General features: G+C 41.8%; 1 protein-coding gene across 5 annotated transcripts in view; it reads left to right on the top strand.

The window, feature by feature from the left end:
* The window catches only part of unc13c (unc-13 homolog C (C. elegans)), a 91170-nt gene that overhangs the window by 47432 nt on the left and 20820 nt on the right, over nucleotides 1-22918 (top strand). For all 5 annotated transcript variants that reach the window (XM_018739603.2, XM_018739606.2, XM_018739605.2 and 2 more), the window contains exons 18-23: nucleotides 2580-2713; nucleotides 4000-4085; nucleotides 19008-19134; nucleotides 21184-21280; nucleotides 21539-21682; nucleotides 22618-22695. In XM_018739603.2, the coding sequence (XP_018595119.2) occupies nucleotides 2580-2713; nucleotides 4000-4085; nucleotides 19008-19134; nucleotides 21184-21280; nucleotides 21539-21682; nucleotides 22618-22695 (666 nt within the window). The remainder of the gene's footprint in view (nucleotides 1-2579; nucleotides 2714-3999; nucleotides 4086-19007; nucleotides 19135-21183; nucleotides 21281-21538; nucleotides 21683-22617; nucleotides 22696-22918) is intronic.

The raw sequence follows: 22918 nt of genomic DNA, 5'->3' as shown, positions 1-22918 counted from the left end.
GGAATTAGCAAAATTTATGTCTCACAACAGATGTTTGTTTGCCACAAGGTGAGCTGTTGCCCACTGAAGTTCCTTCTAGCCCAGATTTGGGGAGTTGATTTGTCATAAAAAGAACCTTTAAATTTTGTGAGACACACTACTTGAACAATGCACCTAAAAAATGGCTGGGGAATTTTGCTTTTCATACCGTGAACAGAATTGAGAGTAACTTATATAATTATCCTTTTTTCTTAGATTTGTTTTTCATTATGCATCTAGACATGGCACTAAGTAGAAAGCCATACACATACAGAGTGCCGCACCTTTCTTCTAAATGGTATTATAAACTGTTAAACCTTCAGAAAAACTGAATGTTTTGCACAGTTATGCCACCTCCCACGGTAACATTTGTTTCATTATTTATACTCCTAATTAGGCAGACCTCTACAGCAGCCCTTTCTGCAGTACAGGCACATGAAAGCCTCGTATGAAAATTGCTGCATTTTTTTGTGATGATATCACTGTCATTACCAGTCTGTGTTGCATTTGAAATTTCCTTCTCCTTATCCATGTAGACAAGTGGATACAACGGGGATATTGATGGCCATTGTTCCTGGCTAAAGAATTTCTGATGGCTTTAGCTGTGCTTAAATAGAAGACATTGATAATGAAGCCAGTGTCTTTTAGCAAAGAGTTTTCTGTCAAGACAGAAGTTGTCAGCTATGTTTAAAGCCCCACTGCCAGATTGTGCTTATTCTGTGGTCCTTCCCTGGGTCTTTTTTTCTGCTGTTGTATTTTAATGTATTCAGTTTTGTGTACTTGTGTCTAAGGGTGTCTTGAAGAACAGCATTGTTCCTGGCATCTGTTTATAAGAAAATAGCACTAATATCTATTGAAATTTAATATGTAAAGTATGAGACCATAAAGAGCTACACTTAAGTGTACAAGAACTTTTGTATTGGAAATTTAAAATACCTGGAAGGCAGTTTGTGTGGCGGTTTTGAGTGACTGAGCCCTTGACTTTTTCCAGGGTCAATGGTCTGTGTAAATCAGTGGACCTGGTGCTCAGAAAAAATAAAGACAATGTGCAAATGTTGAGGAGGCTTTACTGCAGCATGATGACACTAAGCCAGCGGTGTAAAATTTATTTCATACAACAGCCAAAATAGGATTCATGGTGTCTGTTGTGCACCGCTTTTGCACATCACGTCTGCGTAACGGTGATGACTAGCAGAGTGGGAAAGCACTGTTGCCAGCCATTGTAAGCTATTAACCTATTAAGGTTAACTCCATAAGAAAAAACATACTAGTTAATATGGGGGAGTTTTTCACACTACAAGCTCCAGGTGCACGTTACATTCTTGATATCACACACACACACATTTTCAGAACCGCTTGTCCCATACGAGGTCGCGGGGAACCGGAGCCTACCCAGCAACACAGGGCGTAAGGCCGGAGGGGGAGGGGACACACCCAGGACGGGACGCCAGTCCGTCGCAAGACACCCCAAGCGGGACTCGAACCCCAGACCTACTGGAGAGCAGGACCCGGTCCAACCCACTGCGCCACTGCGCCACCGCACCCCCTTCTTGATATCATCAAATTCAATATTTGAAACATTTGTACAAATAAACATACAGTGAGCAACTATGCGGGGGCGCGGTGGGGCAGTGGGTTGGACCGGGTCCTGCTCTCCAGTAGGTCTGGGGTTCGAGTCCCGCTTGGGGTGCCTTGCGGCGGACTGGCGTCCCGTCCTGGGTGTGTCCCCTCCCCCTCTGGCCTTACGCCCTGTGTTGCCGGGTAGGCTCCGGTTCCCCGCAACCCCGTATGGGACAAGCGGTTCCGAAAATGTGTGTGTGTGTGTGTGTGTGTGTGTGTGTGTGTGTGTGTGTGTGAGAACAACTATGCAAATTTTACAACAAAGAGAGAAAATAGCATTAAACTGTAGAAACATAGCTGAACTAATGTCTTATGAAAGAACCACAACTGCAACATTATTTTGACTAATTCATATTCATAGCAAAACACAGCTGTTTGAAAATGTAAGTTGTTTCAGACACAGAAATAATCCTTGCAGCAGGTTTATCTTTATCAGCCATATCTTTATAGTTATGAGTGTATCTTTATCAATACCAAGAATAAAAACTCCCAGCTACACCACATCAGTTATGTCAATGCTTTCATTAACTGCAAGTGAAAAGTTTTCAAATTTTTCAAGATTTCAACTCTATTTTCATACAATTATTATCATACAATGGGTCCATCATATTTAGAAATTCAGACAATGTGTCCCATTATTTATTGTAGAGTTTTCGTGCTATTTTGGTTGCATCTCTCATGACAGCGGTAGTGTTAGTCTGTTCTCTTTTCTGGAGAAGCTGGCAAGCCTGTTTTTCTCATGAAGACGTCATGCTATTCCATAAATTAAATGCTGAACACATGCCTGCTTGCATTTTTTTAAAATTCTACTTCACACCCTCTTAATGTAATGAATTATTAATTTCTACTACAGAATTCTCAGACACTCACACAACGAATCACGCAAATCATTTTTAATGTCTATTGTCCAAACTCCTTCTCGCATTTCTCTCCATCTCTAGTCCAAGAAGCAGGACATCCCACGTGAGGAGCAGGGCCCTTCCATCAAGAATCTGGACTTCTGGCCCAATCTGATCACACTGATGGTGTCTGTGATCGATGAAGACAGGACCGCTTATACTCCTGTGATCAATCAGTAAGTTCAGCAGTTATGAAAATGGATGCCATTTCTTCCTTGCAGGAGCTCCCTCCTTCCAGGAGCTCAGAGACTTACAGCAGTGTTATTAAGACAGAAAAAGGGGAGGGTTTAGTACAAGTGTTACATGTGAATTATTTAGGTGTGAGTGTGTTTCTATGAGAGTGCACTGGGTGCTGAAATTGAGCTGCCTTAGGACAGTGTGCTCTGATGTTACAGGAAGAATATGAACACTGGCAGGAGAGAAACAGTCCCTATTAGAATTGAAATGAACAATGGGTTTACATTAATAATACCACTCAAGCACTGTTGTCATAACTTTTTTCCCTGCAGTACATATAATATCCTATATAAATGACATTAGGAGGATGCAAAGGAGACATCATCTCTTAGCCATAGATGTTACTGATCCGTGAGCCTTAGCTACATGCTTAATAAACATTTTGTTAAAAACTGGGTTCCAGGTAGTCAGGCCATCTTCTATTAATACTTATATTACTACCTATTCTTTGCAGTATAATGTATTACTCAGTCAAGGTGAAGTCCTTTGTCTCCAGGGGCTTTAAATCCCGAAGAGACATTCGCACCAGCATTCCCAGAGCACCTGGCAGCCCTGGGAGCCACTGTTAATGAGAGAGAACCACAGCAGCCAAACTATCGATAATGTCCTTAGGAGGAGAAAGGATTGGAGCATTGCAAAAGATCAATGTCCTTGAGAGAAAATAAATCGTATGAAACAGAAAACATTTGCACAACACATTTGCATACATTTGTAAGCCCTTTCACCTTTGCTTTTATATAGCATGTTTTTTGTAAAATATACTGTATACCTGGTGCAAATTATGAGGCCAAAAAGGTTCCAGGAATTGGTTCAGAGAATGCCTCTGGTGAAGATCAAGGAGAAGATGTTAATAATCATTTCAATAGATTGCTGTACAAACATGTTGCCATAGAAACACAATAGTAAGCCTTAAAGTGGTTGCTGGAGCTCAAATATTTAAAGGGAAAATAACATTATCACAGAGATAGGATGTGTTTATGGCTTAGCATAATGTTTTGAATGTCCTAATGATTATGCACTGGTTCTATGTGTTTCACAGAACGCAAATACATACAAGTACAATTATGCATCTTTTACTGTCCTTACAAAATATATTTTCTAACTTTCCTATTTACATAAAACTGATTGTCTGAACAAATATTTGTACTAAATGTTTTGTGCATTTATTGCATTTAAATGTACATGCATTGCTGTCTCTATCTGATCACATATAATTTTGCTCTAGGTTCCCACAAGAGCTGAATATGGGCAAGATCAGTGCAGAGATTACATGGAACCTCTTCGCCACAGATATGAAATATGCAATGGAAGGTCAGTCAGAGCCTGAAAGAAAAGCACAGTACCAGAGGTGTCCATGAAGCACACTGTGTTTGTTTCTCCATTTCTGTATATGAATTCCCTTGTATCCAGGTACAAATATAGCAGCACCCTATACCTTGACTGTCGACATAACAAAATGGAACCATTTGAAAAGGAATTGTTTTATCCTTTTGGCATTATCTAGTGGGTCCTTTTACAGGGGAACTTAAATTCTACAAGAGAATATTGTATTGAATTATGGAAGCAAAGAGTTGGAAATAGGCTTTTCCTTTGCCATTGCTTCCCTGCTTTCTCCAGTAGAACATTCATCTCATTGCTCCTCTGCTTCCTCCAGCAGTCAAGGACTCATAGAGTTCTTGTGATAAGGAGAAATGATGGAAAAACAGGTTCTAGAGGAATCAGAAAGTCCTTATTACCTCTGCTAATTCAGTTTAGCCTGGACTTCTGAATCTTTGGACTGAAATTACATTAGAGGTTTCTATTGGATTAAATGATAAAGAAAACTATTACAGCATTATGTTCCCAGACATGGTATACTTATTTACCTGAGATTTTTTAAGTCTGTCATGAAATACGAAACTGAATTATAGGTTTAAAAGATTATTATATTTTTCGTTGAGACACACAAACCACATTGATGTGGGACTATAAAACAAAAAGGAATCATTGAAAGAAGCTGTGCATTGTCAGCACAGCATCTTTGAAAAATTAGAAAAAATATTTGAATGTCTATCAGTAAAGTGCGTTTCAGAATTGCAAGTTCATTAAATAGCAGCCATCTTTGTATTTTCTTACATTTTCTTACATGTACGAAATGTTTATTTGGATCAAAGTACAGAAACTGCCACAGGGCTGTTATGGAAGCTTGGTTTTTGTGCTTGTGTTGTGTAAAGAGAACATTCTCATGTATTTTTATGTTATAGTTTGTGCTTGTCTGTTTGTGAGAATTAAAAATACTCCCTGTGTGGCATGTGAATGTTACATTAAACTGTGTAAGAACAAGTTATGCACAAAACCTATTGGGTATGAGGAAGGATGACTTGTATTTCACATTGTTGTTTCACCTTTGACAGTTTAGACATTGAAAAAAACATGAAGGCCCTGTATTTTGTCATTAAAAGTACTGCAAAGATTAATAGCTCAGTCTTCAACAGAAATTTCCTGCATTACTAAGTCTAACTCTAATGTAGCTTTGCACTTAATTAGTATCGCAAACTCAATCATAGCTAAGTCTCAGTTACGAGTTAATGTTTCAACCGATATTGTTCTTGGCTCCGTTGACTTTTTTCAGGCCTATTCCACTATGCTGGACAAAAAGCAAAATGGTGGAGTGTTCAGACTAACAGTTTGTTCTAGTTCTTATCATAATCTCAGGAGTTTCAGGTGAAAGTACCACAAAACAGAAGGCAAAAATCCCAAGAGCTTCTTTTTTATTTATTGATGCATTGAGCTGGAAGGGCTCTATCCCATCGATTGATGTTTGTGTAGAAGTTCATGGCGTGTTTGGGGTCTGTTCTTGGTGTAGAACAGTAAATGGAAAATTCTATAACAATGGCCATAGTCCTCATTTGAAAGCATAGTAATGCTTACCTCAAAGCGGTCTAATATGTATTTAGCTAAGTTTTCATTGATTCGATATGTTGGAATGCAAAAAAAGGTATATCACTGGTATGACATCCAATCTGTGGCCAGATGTTATTACCTGTCATTGTAATTTGTTCCTGTTACTTACTTCCCACTTTCAGAGTAGACTGTTTCCTGAAAAAAGAACATTGAATGTTGTTGCTGGCTCATGCAGAAATAATATTGTGTCATTTTTAAGGGAATGGATAGGATGCATTGCCGGTTTGCTCAGCCAGGCTAATTAAGACAGCTGATTCCCTCCCATTCACTGCGCTGGTAATAAATTACCTGCTGTTTCTTCGAAAGTTCATCTGACAGAAATGCCACCCAGGACCCATGCACTTCATCTTCATTTGGGCCCCATAAGAGATGCGAACGGTGGTGAGTGTCGTTCATAGTCTTCATAGCTTTCTGTTTCCACCTCAGTCAGGCTCTCAGGAGCCCTTTCTGCCCTCCCTACCATTTCGTCTTCTGTGCTGAATAATGACATGGCTCGTCATTAACGGCAAAGGGAGGCACACATGTATAAAAGACTGACTTCAGAGTGACTACTGAGATTCACCACGCTTTCTTAGACCACTGAGGTTATGTAACACCATGTCCTGCACTGTAATGTACTTCAGCTGTAACGCGACCACTGTAGATTCCTCTCCTTTGCTGTTGTACAAAACAGGCCTACTTGCCTCCAAGGAATCTATTAAGTACAATGCAGTCTGGTATTGCTGGTAAGAATGATTATTTTTACTCGCAAAGGCTGCAACTTTTTACTTTTGGATGGCATCGTGTTGTAATTTTTTTTCTTGGATATGAATCTAATGAAAATAATTAGTAGTGTATTTTAAAAGATGTTTTGTGCACTACTTGTACAGTATGTCTGATTTTAGACTGCAGTTAGCTTGTTTTATGTGAGAATAGAATGCCTGGAATTGACTATGGTTTGCCTTTCTAACGTGTGTGATGAGAAGAGCAGTTCTGTTATGTGTGACAGTGAGATTAGGAGGTGCTGAGATCCATGAGGTGTAAAGTATCTCCACAGAGATAACTCTTGGCCTTTAAGCTTTGGGGCAAAATCACAAAGCTAGGAAAGATGGCAAGATGTGTTGCAGGACACCCAGAAAATAAGCTGATAAAACATACCTTGAGTATGCTCTGGTGTGCTTGTTTTGGTTTAAATATGACGAGGAAAATATGAGAAAATATATTTACTATTTAATTCTCATAGTGAGGGGGGTGTGGTGGCGCAGTGGGTTGGACCAGGTCCTCCTCTCTGGTGGGTCTGGGGTTCGAGTCCCGCTTGGGGTCCCTTGCGGTGGACTGGCGTCCCATCCTGGGTGTGTCCCCTCCCCCTCCGGCCCTACACCCTGAGTTGCCGGGAGGCTCCGGTTCCCCGCGACCCCGTATGGGACAAATGGTTCAGAAAATGTGTGTGTGTAATTCCTACAGTACTGATTTCAATTTTCCAAATGATTTTTGAAAGCAATTATGTTTTTAAAAACCCCAGTAGGACGGTATGAACACACTGCATCGTTGGGGATACTGTTACAAAGAACTGTAACATGTTACCAACAATTTTGTTTATTCAGGCTTTCACCAACCATGTAAGATAAAAGATGGATATTTCTCCATTAGGTAATACCATGAAAAATCTTATCATACTGATCAAATTTATTTGCTTCAATCATTTATCATCTCCTTTCTGAATTGTGTTTTTCAAGTTACAGTAGTGGTTTGCAGTATTTTACCTTTTTCAATATATCATATATATGTTGTTGTTTAAACAAACATGTGAGTATCATCAACAAATGGTTTGTGCATTTAAAGAAGCATTTACATTTTTGCATGTGTATTATTATAACTTCATTACTTTATTAAAGGGACTTTGTGCTTCATTTATATTGCTCTAATTGTGCATTTGTCCCAGTAACCATACAAGTGAACATTTAAATGACGTGTGGAGAACAGTATGAGGCTGACTTTTTTGATTGCTCTAACTGAAAAATTGCATTTGTTATGGTTTCTAGAAGTAAATATACTCGTTTTCATGAAATGAATACTCACTGTTCCACATGCCTAAACAGGATTTTTTTTTTCACTCATTTTATGCTAATTACAATATCAGTAAAATCATTGAGCTGGTTTTGCAGTAGGCAAATTTATATTCTTCTAACTTTGTTTTGTTTATTTTCTTTTACTCTTTTTTTTATATCTGGTCTTTGTTCATGCTGAAGTACTTTTGCATGGGATGATAAATATGAAACAATGGAAGAATAACATCTGATGGATTGTTAGATTTAAAGCATTAATGCAGCTGCTGAAATTCACATTGGATCTTTTATCTCGTAATCATCAGATAAGATCCCTGAGGGAAAAAAAGGATTGTACTTCTTTAATAAGTGCTTAGATTTCATCTTTTTCCAGATTTCTGCCATAAAATACCTGGTTACTTGATAAGTTATATCTGGATCAAGGCCGAACGATTGCTGCTGCTAGTTTACTGGTGTCTTGCATTCTGAAATGAAGTTTCTCTGAAAACCAGGAGATGACAACACATATTATCTGTACCTGTATTACTGCAGTCTCTCTCAGCTTACTAAAAACAAAAATAGAGCTAAATTTAGCTTAACTTTTCAATGTGACTGAGTTTTTAGGGTATGTAAAAGAAGTCAAATGCTTATTGCAAGAAACCTTCAATCCAGTTTAGTCATTTCCAGGTCCCAATGTTAAAATATTTCCCCAGTTTAGACATTCCCGATCCTTCAACATTTGGCCTATCACATCAGGCTGTTGTGTGGCTCAGTCTTGTTTTTGCATGGTGAACTGTGTGGTACTGTGCCAGAGGGCTGTGCTCAGGTTGGAATAGTAGAGCAACTAAAACCATGCCAAAGCAGCCACATAATGTAATGGTGGACAGCCAAGGTAACCCTAGTCAGTTTTAACCTCACAGTACCTGGCTTTTCTATACTGTGCAACTCAACACAAGTATATGCCTAAAGGATCCCTTGCATATCACAAACGTATTCTGTTTTTCCTTTGTCTTCTTCTGTTGTGTTCTGCAGATGCACTGCAGCCTTGCCGTTAGGAGATACACCAAGTGTTCCTCCGGCCTGCATTCTCACATGATCTGTCCACTACATCTGTTTATAGATTCAGTGGGGAAAGGAAGATTTATTTTTCTTTTAGATTTTTTCCCCAATTTTCCATTCATATCTTTCTCTCTTTTTATTATGCATTTCATTTTTCCGTTTTCCTGCCCAAATCAGTCCTGAGTATATTCAGTGAAGGATGAGCTCAGGCAACATTATAATAATCCAACTTTTAAAAAAAAAAAATTGTCACAAATGTCAAAAAGACATTAGTAATGGCAAAGGAAGATTAAAATGTGATTTTTATTTTCAACAGCTTAAAACTCCTTGCTTTTCCACAAAAAGTCTAGTAAGTGTAATATTGAAAATATGAGTTTAAAGGTCTAAACAGTAAAGGTCTTCTTATGAATATGACATCTTATTTTACAGCACCTGCAGAGGCAGCTATGATGATGTCCAGCATCACACTTAAGACCCATTTGAATTAGTGGGGAAATTTTATAAAAAGGCACTTTAATTCAATCAGCTTATAAGCATGACCACAGAGTAATGTTGTCACTTTGAGCTCATGCCAGCGGAATAAGAATGGACAGAATATAAAATTGGTTCTTCCTGCACAGTACATCCCTCCTCTGCCTCAGCAGAGCCTTTTTAACCTTCCCAAAGCTGTGACACAAAGCTACAAACCGTCTGTGTGCTCGCTCCCTACACCTTAGTCTCCTGATGCTGATACTCAAAACCTAAATTGCAGTTTACAGCATGTGGGTGTGAGTCCTTTCAACAGAAAACTGTTTATGACAGCCATTACACCCACTTTCATGAGAAACCTGCTTTATGAAATTTGTGTTCTAAATCCCATTATGGTTCAGGAAATTGCAGACAGTGATCCTTATGGAACATATGCTCCCTTAGTTTTGTGTACCTATTATCCACAGATAAATATGCTTTCAATTAACAAAGCTTAATTCATTTAAAATTCTTTATAGATAATTTGTTCTAATGATCAGCTTAGTTGCCCCTTCATGGTCAACTGATATTTTAGTTCATGTATAACAGACTGTCAATCACAACAGCTGGATTAACCATTTGTTGCTATGTATTTGTATACTATTTCTTTTTTATTGTGCTTTACCTGATTCAGAAATTAGTGTATGGTAACGTAATTGGATTTGTGACATACAAGTCAAAGGTTGAACTTCCTGGGGTCACCTGCTGCTGTACCCCTGAAAATGTATTTGTGAAGTGGTTTAGAAAATGTAGCACCTCAATAATTGTGTAATGTTCAAAACTGCAAACAGGTGATGACATTCTGTAAACTATCCTGATTACATGAAAATAATTATAATTGTGATTATTATTATGTGAACTTTTTGGACAAAGGTATTTGTAAAATCAAATCTTAAGAATTATTCCACAGATTTCCTCTTAAATCCAGATTTTCTATGGCACATCCTTAAAAACTCAAAGGCCTCCTTCCGCTTGAATAGTTCTCTCCTCTAACCTTACCACCTGGAATTTTTCCCATAGAATACAATCTCGGTCTACTGTAGGAAGCAGTTGTCTTGTTGGAGCGGGCCTTGTGCTATAGGGAATTTCGGGCAGGTCCAAAGCAATAAGACCAACTATTCTCTCAAAATAGTGCCTGTTGCAAGTTGGTGCTAATAGAGCTGTTGTCTGAAATCTTGTAGATACTTCCAGATTGACAGCTTTCAATGAAGGATTCATCTGAGATCCTGGACTTCTTTGTTGGCATTCATAGGGAAAAGATTTATTTTTCATGAAATGATATCACTCATGCTTCCTTTACACACATAATTTGAGATCTCGCAGTGCAAAGAAGGAAATTTACCCTGGTAAAAGTATGACTGCAACATAAATAGCTTTTAAAAGATGTCCCTGTTTCATGGGTCCATTTCAAGACAAGCACTACAGACGATTTACAGACGCTCCTTGACTAACGATGGGATTACGTTACGATAAACCTATTGTAAGTGGAAAAATCGTAAGTCGACAAAGAATACAGTACTGCACTAGCCGAACATCATAGCCTACCTTAAACGTACTCAGAACACTTTTCATAGGCTACAGCTGGGCAAATTTAAGCAGGAGACACACATGGTGAACCGCCGTGAACCGCCACCTTACCGTGGTGGAGGGGTTGAGTGCCTGAATGAGTCCAGGAGCTATGTTGTCTGGGGCTTTATGCCCCTGGTAGGGTCTCCCATGGCAAACAGGTCCTGGATGACAGACGAGACAAAGCGCGGTTCAAAAACACCTTATGAAGAAAAAATCAAGGCTTTCGTTTACCCCGCCTGGTATGGGGTCACCGGGGCCCCACCCTGGAGCCAGGCCTGGGGAGGGGGCTCGCATACGAGCGTCTGGTGGCCAGGTCTATGCCTACGGGGCCTGGCCGGGCTCAGCTCCAAAGCGATGACGTGGAGCCGCTCTTCGGTGGGCTAACCACCTGCCGGAGAGACCGTAAGGGACCGGTGCATTGTGATTTGGGCGGTGGTCGGGGCCGAGTGCCCGGCCGACCCAAACCTCGGGCGCCAACTCTGGTTTTTGGGACTTGGAATGTCACCTCACTGGCGGGGAAGGAGCCTGAGCTGGTGCGGGAAGTTGAGAGATACCGTCTAGATATAGTCGGGCTCACTTCCACTCACAGCTTGGGTTCTGGAACCACTCTTCTCGACCAAGGGTGGACTCTCTACTATTCTGGCGTTGCCCAAGGTGAGAGGCGGCGGGCGGGTGTGGGCTTATTAATAGCCCCCCAGTTTAGCCGCCATGTGTTGGAGTCTACCCCGGTGAATGAGAGGGTCATCTCCTTGCGCCTTCGGGTCAGGGAACGGTCTCTCACTGTCATTTGTGCTTATGCGCCTAGTGGCAGTGTAGAGTACCCGGCCTTCTTGGAGTCCCTGGAGGGCGTGCTGGAAAGCGCTCCCACTGGGGACTCTGTCGTTCTATTGGGGGACTTTAACGCCCACGTGGGCAGCGACAGTGATACCTGGAGGGGCGTGATTAGGAGGAACGGCCTCCCTGATCTGAACCTGAGCAGTGAGTTGTTATTGGATTTCTGTGCTAGTCGCGGTTTATCCATAACGAACACCATGTTCATGCATAAGGGTGTCCATCAGTGCACTTGGCACCAGGACACCCTAGGTCGGAGGTCGATGATCGACTTTGTAGTCGTTTCTTCTGACCTTCGGCCATATGTCTTGGACACTTGGTGAAGAGAGGGGCTGAGCTGTCAACTGATCACCACCTGGTGGTGAGTTGGATTCGATGGCGGGGGAAAAAGCTGGACAGACCTGGCAGGCCCAAACGCATAGTGAGGGTCTGTTGGGAACGTTTGGTGGAGGCCCCTGTCAGAGAGGTCTTCAACTCCCACCTCCGACAGAGCTTCAACCAGGTCCTGAGGGAGGTGGGGGACATAGAGTCTGAATGGACTATGTTCCGCACCTCCATTGTCGGGGCGGCGGTTCAGAGCTGCGGCCATAAGGTCTCCGGTGCCTGTCGCGGCGGCAATCCCCGAACACGGTGGTGGACACCGGAAGTAAGGGATGCCGTCAAGCTGAAGAAGGAGTTCTATCGGGCCTGGCTGGCTCATGGGACTCCTGAAGCAGCTGACGGGTACCGACGGGCCAAACGGAGCGCGGCTCTGGCAGTCGCCGCGGCAAAAACTCGGGCTTGGGAGGAGTTCGGTGAGGCCATGGAGGAAGACTTTCGGTCGGCCTCAAAGAGATTCTGGCAAACCGTCCGGCGACTCAGAGGGGGGGAAGCGGTGTTCCACAAACACTGTTTACAGTGGAAGTGGTGCGCTGCTGACCTCAGCTGAGGATGTCCTCGGGCAGTGGAAGGAGTACTTTGAGGATCTCCTCAATCCCTCCGACACGCCTTCCGTAGAGGAAGCTGAGGCTGGGGACTTGGAGGGGGACTCGTCCATTACCCTGGCTGAAGTTGCTGAGGTAGTCAAAAAACTCCTCGGTGGCAAGGCTCCGGGGGTGGATGAGATCCGCCCCGAGTTTCTCAAGTCTCTGGATGTTGTGGGGCTGTCTTGGCTGACACGCCTCTGCAGCATCTCGTGGAGTTCAGGAACGGTGCCTCTGGACTGGCAGACCGGGGTGGTGGTCTCTCTTTTTAAGAAGGGGGACCGGAAATTGTGTTCCAACTACAGGGGGATCACACTCCTTAGCCTCCCTGGGAAAGTCTATGCCAGGGTACTGGAAAGGAGAATCCGACCGATAGTCGGACCTCAGATCCAGGAGGAGCAATGCGGTTTTCGCCCTGGCCGTGGAACACTGGACCAGCTCTATACCCTCACTAAGGTGCTGGAGGGTTCGTGGGAGTTTGCCCAACCAGTCCATACGTGTTTTGTGGACCTGGAGAAGGCATTCGACCGTGTCCCTCGTGGCATCCTATGGGGGGTACTTTGGGATTATGGAGTTCGGGGCTCGCTGCTACGGGCTGTTCGTTCCCTGTATGACCGGAGCAGGAGCTTGGTTCGCATTGGCGGCAGTAAGTCAGACCTGTTCCCGGTGCATGTTGGACTCCTCCAGGGCTGCCCTTTGTCACCGATTCTGTTCATTATCTTCATGGACAGAATTTCTAGACGCAGCCAGGGAACGGAGGGTGTCTGTTTTGGTGGCCGCGAGATCTCGTCTCTGCTTTTTGCGGACGATGTGGTCCTGTTGGCTTCATCAAGTCAAGACTTGCAGCGTGCACTGGGGAGGTTTGCAGCCGAGTGCGAAGCGGCGGGGATGAGAATCAGCACCTCCAAATCCGAGGCCATGGTTCTCAGTCGGAAAAAGGTGGATTGCCCCCTCCGGGTTAGGGGGGAGTTGCTCCCTCAAGTGGAGGAGTTTAAGTATCTCGGAGTCTTGTTCACGAGTGAGGGAAAAATGGAGCGGCAGGTTGACAGACGGATCGATGCGGCGTCCGCAGTAATGCGGTCATTGTACCGGTCTGTTGTGGTGAAGAGGGAGCTGAGTCGTAAGGCGAAGCTCTCAATTTACCGGTCGATCTACGTTCCTACCCTCACCTATGGTCATGAACTCTGGATCATGACCGAAAGAATGAGATCGCGGACACAAGCGGCAGAAATGAGTTTCCTCCGCAGAGTGGCTGGGCGCACCCTTAGGGATAGGGTGAGGAGCTCAGTCACCCGGGAGGAGCTCGGAGTAGAGCCGCTGCTCCTCCGCATCGAGAGGAGCCAGTTGAGGTGGCTCGGGCATCTGTTCCGGATGCCTCCTGGACGCCTCCCTGGGGAGGTGTTCCGGGCTTGTCCCACTGGGAGGAGGCCTCGGGGCAGTCCCAGGACACGTTGGAGAGACTATGTCTCCCGGCTGGCCTGGGAATGCCTTGGGGTTTCCCCAGAGGAACTGGAGGAGGTGTGCGGGGAGAGGGAAGTCTGGAGGACTCTGCTCGGACTGCTGCCCCCGCGACCCGGCCCCGGATAAAAGCAGAGGAAGATGGATGGATGGATGGATACACATGGGTGTTTAGTAGACATGATGGCATGCGAAAACACAAAATAAAAAATACTTTCAACGCAGTATTGGTTGTTTACACTTGCAGTTGTTTACACTCGTTTGTGTGATTGCTACAGAGACTGCAAGCATAGTTGAATGGATGCTGCGGCTCACTGCCATCGCCCAGCACTGGGAGAGAGTATCGTAAGCGTGGGAACAGATCGAAATTCAAAATTCGAAGTATAGAAGTGCTATTGTACCATCGTAACTTCAAAAATCGTAAGTCGAACCATTGTAAGTAGAGGAACATCCATAGTGTCAAGCACGTCTGAATTGTGTGTCTTTGGAATGTGGAAAGCAACCCAGTAAACCCAAGGAGAGCAGGCAAATTCCACACAGCCTGAGCTGGATTCAAACCTATACCCAAAAAGCCCAGGAACTGTGAGGTGGCAGGGTGGTGCAGCCGGTAGCTGCTATGATTAAAAATGCAGATTAAATTCTCTGAAATATGCACTCATTCTGAGGGGTCCATGTGTCATTATGTATGTATGGATACACAGTACAGTGAAGATACTTTTACAATCTTAAATTCAGATTCACAGCACTAATTTTTTTCAATGTGGTTTCTACATTGTAAGCCTGAGGTTTTAAAATGAAACTGCACAGAGCATACATTAATACAGGTATCTCAATAGATTTATTCGGAATATGTTGAAGACTTCATATTTAGTCTGTATTTGAATGTAAATTTCTTAAAGCTAAGACTTCCAGAGCTGTATTCAGAGCACAGTGTCTCAGCCAAAGAGAAATACCTTTTGATATATTTGGATGTGATTTGTGTGTGGGTTTTTCTTTCTTCCTTTCTGATCAACCTACTTGTCTGTATCTTGCTTGACTGCCAGACCTTGCAGAATTACATCTGAATTATTTTAACATCTATTTTAAGGTTTGGAACTCAGAATAGCTTCCGTATGCACAAAATCTCATAAGGAAAGAGCATCTTGGAGTCAGTGAAAACGTATTGCGTGGCTTAATACAAATAATTTTTTGTTTTTTTAATACCTTTGCATAAGTGAAGGCTATGGAAGTTTTGCAGAAATCCCATGTGCTTGCACTCTGGAACTGTAGAAGGGAGAGGTTTTTTTAGTCACAAACTGTCCCAAGTTGAAACCATATATCCGAGCTGCATTTCCCCTTGCATATCTTAACTGGCACAGACAGGCTCCATCAAACACTGGGAGCGGTGATTATCATTTCACTGATTATTTCCTGCAGGAAAGGGTCCTTTTGAAAAAACCATAAGCCTGTCACCCAGATTTCTTTAACAAGCCATCAATTCCCTTTTTTAATTGTTCTCTTCTGTGAAATGGTGCTGTATCTTGTGATTCTGCTAGCTTGTTCTGTTCTGGATCTTTTCATTACAGTAAATGTATAATTAAATCAGTTCCATGGAACTCAGAAAGCTGTTTGCCATTCTCAGTACAACTGTTTGTACTGAACCCACAATTAGTACGGTAGTCCCTAATGGAATGAGCCGTTACATTCGTCTCTTCAGGACTGCAGTACTTTATTATAAAAAGCAATTCTTCACTCGGCTGTTTATATTTCACAAAGGAGCATTGCAATAATTTTCAACCTCTAAAATCTCAGTACTCTGAATTTTATGAGACTTCATCAATACAGTTCAGCAGACAGACAACAAAAGTTGTACTAGTCTGCATACTTCAGTTTAAGATTTGTTCATATTTTTGTAAGGTCAGTATAAAAATACATTTGAGTTCAGCTTCTTGGGTTTTTCATTCAATATTAAAAAATAAACCTAGTATCTATTTCAGCTTTTTTGCTTAAATTTACAAACTCACACTTTTAAAATGCCACAGCTGTCCAAAATCAGAATTACTAGTATCAACTTAGTGTATGGATATCTTAAAGGAAGTCACCACTGTGGTTTAAGTATCATTTTAACCTTGCATTTATCGGATGTGTGAAGGACAGGATTTGTGAAGTATTACAGAGTTTGAAATTCAAATATAAATATTCATGGCCCATATTTTCTGGGTGCATAGCTGGCTCTGGTTCACTGGGTTCTCTCTGTGGTGTGATGCTGTGTCTTGTAGGATTAGGAGTCATTTGGCAGAATCTTCCTGGCAGTTCGCCGTGGCCTCCCATGGAACCACTTGCTTCATCCCACGCTGGGAGAGATTTGCTGTCACACAGGAGCATCGCACTTAAACACTGTGTCCGTACACTAACCCTTCCCCCAGGGATGCTTCAGGTCATTTGTTGTGTACAGCGAGGAGAGCATCGCAGTCATGAGAAGCCCTGCTGGGGAGAAGAACTTGTCCTCTCATATTGTCCCTGGCTGTTCTGTCTGAATTCCCCTCCCAGCATCTGCCTCTAAGCTGAAAGGCATATGACCAGAGGTGCTCAAAGATTGCAGTGGAAACCCCTCTGGACCACAGGGCATCCCTGACCCAGAGTTCTCCTCCACCACCACTACCATCTTTCCATAGGGGAGCTTCCTGTTTCACATTTCATAGGCAGTGTTTGTTGCTTCACCAAGCTAAAAGGGCCTCTAATATCGTGAGATGAGCAGTCAAAGAATGCTTTAAAAAAGAATGGCACTCAGAAGTCCTGCTGCCCTCTCTGGGTTGATTTGGAGTTTTAGTTCCCATATTGACTTGGCCTGCCAGTTGGAGCGTGGTTACAGTTTGGTGCCCAGATTACGATACCCTTGCTGTGCCATCTTGCCTGTTCTTAAACCAGGACCACCACACGTCATCTCTTTCTTCCACCTGAGTTTTCAAATAGTTGAGGTCAGCCTAAAAGTGGATATAACACAACAATGCTGGGGAGTGTTGACTGGAGACAAAACTTCTATGCTCAACACACATGGAGGCAAAACAGAAAATATGACCACAAGACAGTGGACCAAGGGGGCTTGTTTTCTGTATAAAATAAGCTGATATGTTTATCCTTTGTAAACATATGAATAACTGAAAGGTAAGAAACCTTAGAAACCTCTAAGCAGTACTTGTTCATCTTTGCCAGTTGGGCTGTTGAGTTAAATACGGAAAACTTTTAGTGTTGAATTGATTAGAATCACGAAGCAAGTGTTTATGGGTTGTCTGAACACAGAACACCTCAGGCCTCAGTGGTTATATCAATACACCCTGCCTCAAAATATATTTGTTAAAAAAGTTTTTTGAGATGGTTTGTGTAGATAGAATGGTTCAGTCACTGTCAGAAAATAGCCACGGTTTTGCCTGTTTTGTGTCATTTACTCTTATTTTGGTGGAGATAAGTGGTACATGATGGGTTGCAGACATGTGCGTTCTGACCCTTGCAAGTGAAGTGCCTAATCATTTGCCTTTCAGGTTAATGTCATTAATGGTTTTTCTTATGTCAGTACGAGAAAATGTTCTCTAAAAAGTTTCTTGTATTTGTTCAAGATAAATGTTGTTTTCAATTACAGAAGAGGCCAGCAGCACAAGTGGGGGCGTAACAAACACAGCAGATAAGAATTCACTATTATTCTATGTCTGTGAATCCAGACTTCACAAACAGTGGTATAAGATAGCGAAAGAAAGTGTTGGAATTAAAATGCTCTAGAAATAACTCTGTATTCCACAGTAATATTGCAGTGCAAATGCATGGTGCTGCAGTTCAGGTGTGCAAGGAGCACACTGCCAATTACAATATGAATAGGTTAGCAGGTGGCATAGAGGTTAAAGCTGTCACACTGCAATCTAAAGGACCTGGGTTTGAATCACCTCTTTCCTGGACATGGTATTTATTTTGAATTTCTCAGGTAAAAATGACCTGAAAATGGGTTAATCATTTTAAGTAGCTTAGCATATAGTAAATTTCACATCGTAAGTTGCTTTGGAGGCAAGCATAAGCTAAATGAATTTATAGTAAACCAAATTCTTTCAGATTAAGTCTGTAGCAATAACCCTGCTCTTTTGAGTGTCTCACCAGCAGTGCACAGAAGGGGAATCCTCAGTGCAAATACAGACATCCACACCCAAGGAGTTCCTGAGTTTCACAGAGCCCTCACTGCGAGGATGTGAGATGCTGCTCATTGAGAGAGATATTATACATGCAAAGATATTATACTGAAAACAGATGAACAGTTAGCATTTTCTTAAATTTTCTTTCTGCTCACACAAACAGCAGCTTCCAGCCTTTCCGTGTTGACCTGGCTCTAGCTTTGCGGCTGTTTTGCAGCGTTCGGGGTCTATTTGTGTTTAATGGCTATGCATTGAAGATGGAGCAGTCTGCTTGCCTTCCAGTAGTCCTGTCAGCACGCATCTTTCCTCCCCGCTGGTGTGCACCCTCCTGCTGGAGCCACAGAACATCCTTCATCCATTCTGACTTTCATTATGTATCCAGTCACATTCCATTTGGCACCTCATTCCGGCAACGTCAAGCCACTGTTTTACTAAATACATCTTAGCTGTTGCTCTGTGAAACATCTCAGGATTCCAGGACCTGAAATTCAAGGATGTCTGTGACCTCTTTCTCCTTTCGGTTAAGTTCTTAAATAACATAGAAATTGTTCCACGATTATCCTTCTGAGCAAAAGTACTTGTGTGAACTCTTCATTGTCAGTTAAGGTATATATTTTATAATTGTGTGTAAGTGTGTATAATATAATACACATGTTACTCTGGTACTGGCTATACAGTACATGCATAATTTTTTTCTGCTTTCTATATTGTTTTCTCTGTTCACAGAACATGAGAAGCATCGTCTTTGCAAGAGCACGGAATATATGAACCTGCACTTCAAAGTGAAATGGTTTTATAATGAGTATGTCCGAGATCTTCCTCCCTTCAAGGACACCGCGCCAGAGTACTCTCTGTACGTATACATATCAGCTGCACTGATGTGACCTCTGCACCTGATTCTTTTAAATAACACAATTCTCTTTTGGAAGTGAAAGCAAAAAAAAGTGTCATTAACTTCAAATGCCCATCATCCATTTTCTGTTTTGAGTGATGGCACCGTGGTACAGTGTTGTAGCATGGGTACCTCACAGCATCAGAGCTGTACGATTGGGTATAGATTCCATTCCCATTCAGTCCATCAATAGTTTGCAATCTGAATGTTCTCCTCTTGTTCACAAGTATTTCACCTAAATGTTCCAGTTTCTTCCCCAGGTGCAAAGATGATTCTGGTGGACTGCTGAATCTAAACTGCCCTTAGTGTGTGTATATGTGAGGGAATGAGTGTGTTATACTGCTCTCTTGTACAGATGGGAGAAAGATTACACAGACTGTACTACTCAGGAACCATTGCACATTGCTTTCGGTCTGCTAAAAGAAAAAATATACATGGAGTGAAATTAAACATTCCACAGGTACTGTACTAATGAACATTTCTTTTTCTGTCTGATGCTTGACTCAGACATTTCATAGTGTGCTGGAAGGGTCATCCCCACTTGTATTACAAGTCTTGTATAGTAACGGGTGCAAAGGAGCAAATTGCCCTGTCCTTGTGCCCTGTAGCGAGCAGAATAGCATCCAATCCATTAGGCTGAATTACAGACTGGGGGAGGGTTGGGATGGTAGCCAAGATCAGCATCTGCACTACTAATCATATAACACCTTGACCTGGATTGATTTCCCCGCAGCCAAACCATGGTATACGGCAAACTCATGCCAGGGCCTCTTTATGCTCATGCATTTCCTCGTACCCCGATGCTGCTGAGTCTCTTCACTGCTCAGTTTTTAATGTCTTCTCATTCTTTTTATTTATTTATCTATTTATTTTTTTGACAGATACTATTATGTGGAGTGACGTAGTAGTATTAGAAAACATATTTAGTAAAAGCTGCCAGATGTCAGATCTATCTGCTTCCTCCAGTCTTTACTGCTTCCATTTTTCTCCCTGCTGCTCCTCGTGTTGACTGATTCTGTCTTTCCTTAGTCTCATTTTATTGCAGTGCTCCCCCTCCTGTCTCTCTGAAGCACACCTTGCTCTGTGGGCAACGCCTTTTATTCCACCCCATGTTGTTTTACTTTCCCTATCATTATTCTTTCTGCGCTCATTCAGATTAATGCCTTTATGTCAATTAGACATTGTAACTCTATCATAGGATTGTTAATATATTATATTCAGAACATGTTTGTTATAACATGTTGCAGACTGGCAGTACAAGTGCTTTACATGCAGCAGAGCTAATTTGTTAAACTGCAATAACTACTACAGCTAAAAACAATTAACAAATATATGGTTAAATTAGCTTTCTAAATTTGTGGGATATTAATGCTATAGCTTAGACATTGCAGTGAATATTACAAGAAAAATTTATTGTTGTTGTTTCTTAATTTTTAGTTGTATAATTTTGTTGTAATATTCAGAGGTTTAAAGTTGTGTCGTTTCAAGCAGTGAATTATTTCTTTCTACTTCCTTCTTAAGTAATATACTGTGTATTTTCAGACTTTATTCTCATTATTACAGTGACTCTAACAGCATTTTTCTGCATAAATTTAAGAGCAGTCCATACTGCTGGAATGAACTAAAGTGTTCCACTGGTTCTGAATTTTTCATGTGCAGTACATTTTTCAGTGCTCCCTCCAGGAGTTAACAAAATCACCACCTGGTGAAAAGGTGAAAAGGTGTCCCAGTCCATGTAATGACTTTTTTCTGGCATTTGCCTCATTAGCCTGTCATGTAAAACAACACATAAAAGAGGATCTCCTTCCACTCTAAACACTCTGATCTGTGTGATACAATAGCTGATGTACTGACCTTGCCCATGCTAATCCTGCAATTCATCTGTTTTACGTATGTTGAAAAAGTTAAATTTTGGAATATCCTGTGTGTACATGGCGTAGCCATACCTGAAGTGTCTGTTTACAAACAACATTTTCTTTGATATGTATGGAATTATTTGCACCCCCGCAGATGGTTCGAGCCCTTTGTCATTCAGTGGTTAGATGAAAATGAAGATGTTTCCATGGAGTTTCTACATGGAGCACTGGAAAGGGACAAGAAGGATGGTGTAAGTACCGAATGGCTTTCAGTGATTTCATGTTTTTTAATTACCTTTTTTTTCAAATTTTTACCATCCAAGTCTTTCTTACATAACAGCACTGTTTATTGTGTTTTATCTTGGACTGGATTTTTTTGTTGTGGTAACAGTAACACATTGAATGAATTCACACTGTGTCAGAATAAAAAACAAACTTTCTGTTTAGAATTGAAAAGGAATATTTTTGACATGACAGGTCTTTACAAACTGTTCTTTATGCCCTCCTAGTTCCAACAGACCTCTGAACATGCTCTGTTCTCCTGCTCCGTGGTGGATGTCTTTGCGCAGCTCAACCAGAGCTTCGAGATTATCAAGAAATTGGAATGCCCTAATCCACAGGCACTGGCCCACTTCATGTGCCGCTTCGCCAAGGTGAGAACCCTACATTCAGGGCACACCATGTCCACAGAACCAGTGACCCCTCAACATGAGACCTGCTCTCTGACAGGGAGAGGACCTGAGAAGGTAGACATTAAGTGGCAAGGTCTTCTAAAGGAGTGCTTCTCATGACATTTCATAATGAAGTCAGAAAGGTTGCACAGACAGTTTTGATATTGATAAGTTATTTATAGCCTGTGCAGGAAGAAATTTGTCACTCCAGTCTATTGCCTGGGTTGCATCCTAACATGGCAGTAGTAGGAAAGTTTGATTTTTTAATGCATTACATATCAAAGTAAAACATTGCAGCTTGACAACACTTACCTACTGCTCCAAATTTTTCTAGGTTCAGTGTAACCTGCCTTTGAAATATCCCTCTGATTAGTTCAAGATAAAAAGGCAAAAAACCTGCATGCACCACACACTGAGTCACACAGACTAGTCATACAAGCGATGTTAGTGTGTAACAGTTAAACCACACTGTGTCACCCTGAGATCATCTTCAAGATGATGCTGGGCAAAAACCTAGTGCTATGACTGCTTCAATGACCCTCGGCTTTGGTTGTCTCAGTAAAGAGCCATAGGGTTCAAAGACCTTTCAGTTGATTTCAGTCAACATCAGCAGTAACATCTTTTAATATTCAGTTTACTTACATGTTTGCCAGAAAAGCATGATGCATGATTGCAATCATGATAAATACACACTGTTTAGATCAGTGGCTCTGAATCTTTTATCTGTGGGGAAATTTTTCTGATCTTTTCCATTGAATAATTTATGAATAAATAGTGTTTCATGTGTTCGTCATACACTCTTAACTTGAATTATTGTTTTTATTGTTGTGATTTCACTTATAATTAAATGTAATGCATCATTCAACTTGTCATTTGGCAATCCGAAAGTATCTTTATGATCTTTTTTCTCCTCACAGACCATCAATAAAGTTCTGCTACAGTATGCTGCAATCATATCAAAGGACTTCAGTTCATATTTGGACAAGGATAAAGTGGTATGGTGAAAGAATTTCTGCATGCAGTGGGAATTTTCAGGAATCGAAAAGCTGATGCCTTACCTCCCGGGGTGTCTCTCTGCAACTTAGTAGGAGCTGGTTCTTACAGAGCTGTAATGATAGAGTCTGTCCAAGGCAAATTAATGAAGAACAGTATTGAATTTCAGCATATCCACCTGTTTTGGATAGTTCAGTGATATACAGATATTCCCTTTATTAATTG

The sequence above is a fragment of the Scleropages formosus genome, chromosome 11 (genome assembly GCF_900964775.1).
Source record: "Scleropages formosus chromosome 11, fSclFor1.1, whole genome shotgun sequence".
Taxonomy (NCBI): domain Eukaryota; kingdom Metazoa; phylum Chordata; class Actinopteri; order Osteoglossiformes; family Osteoglossidae; genus Scleropages; species Scleropages formosus.
The sequence above is the reverse complement of the archived record's forward strand: the minus strand, read 5'-3'. Positions and strand labels throughout refer to the sequence as shown.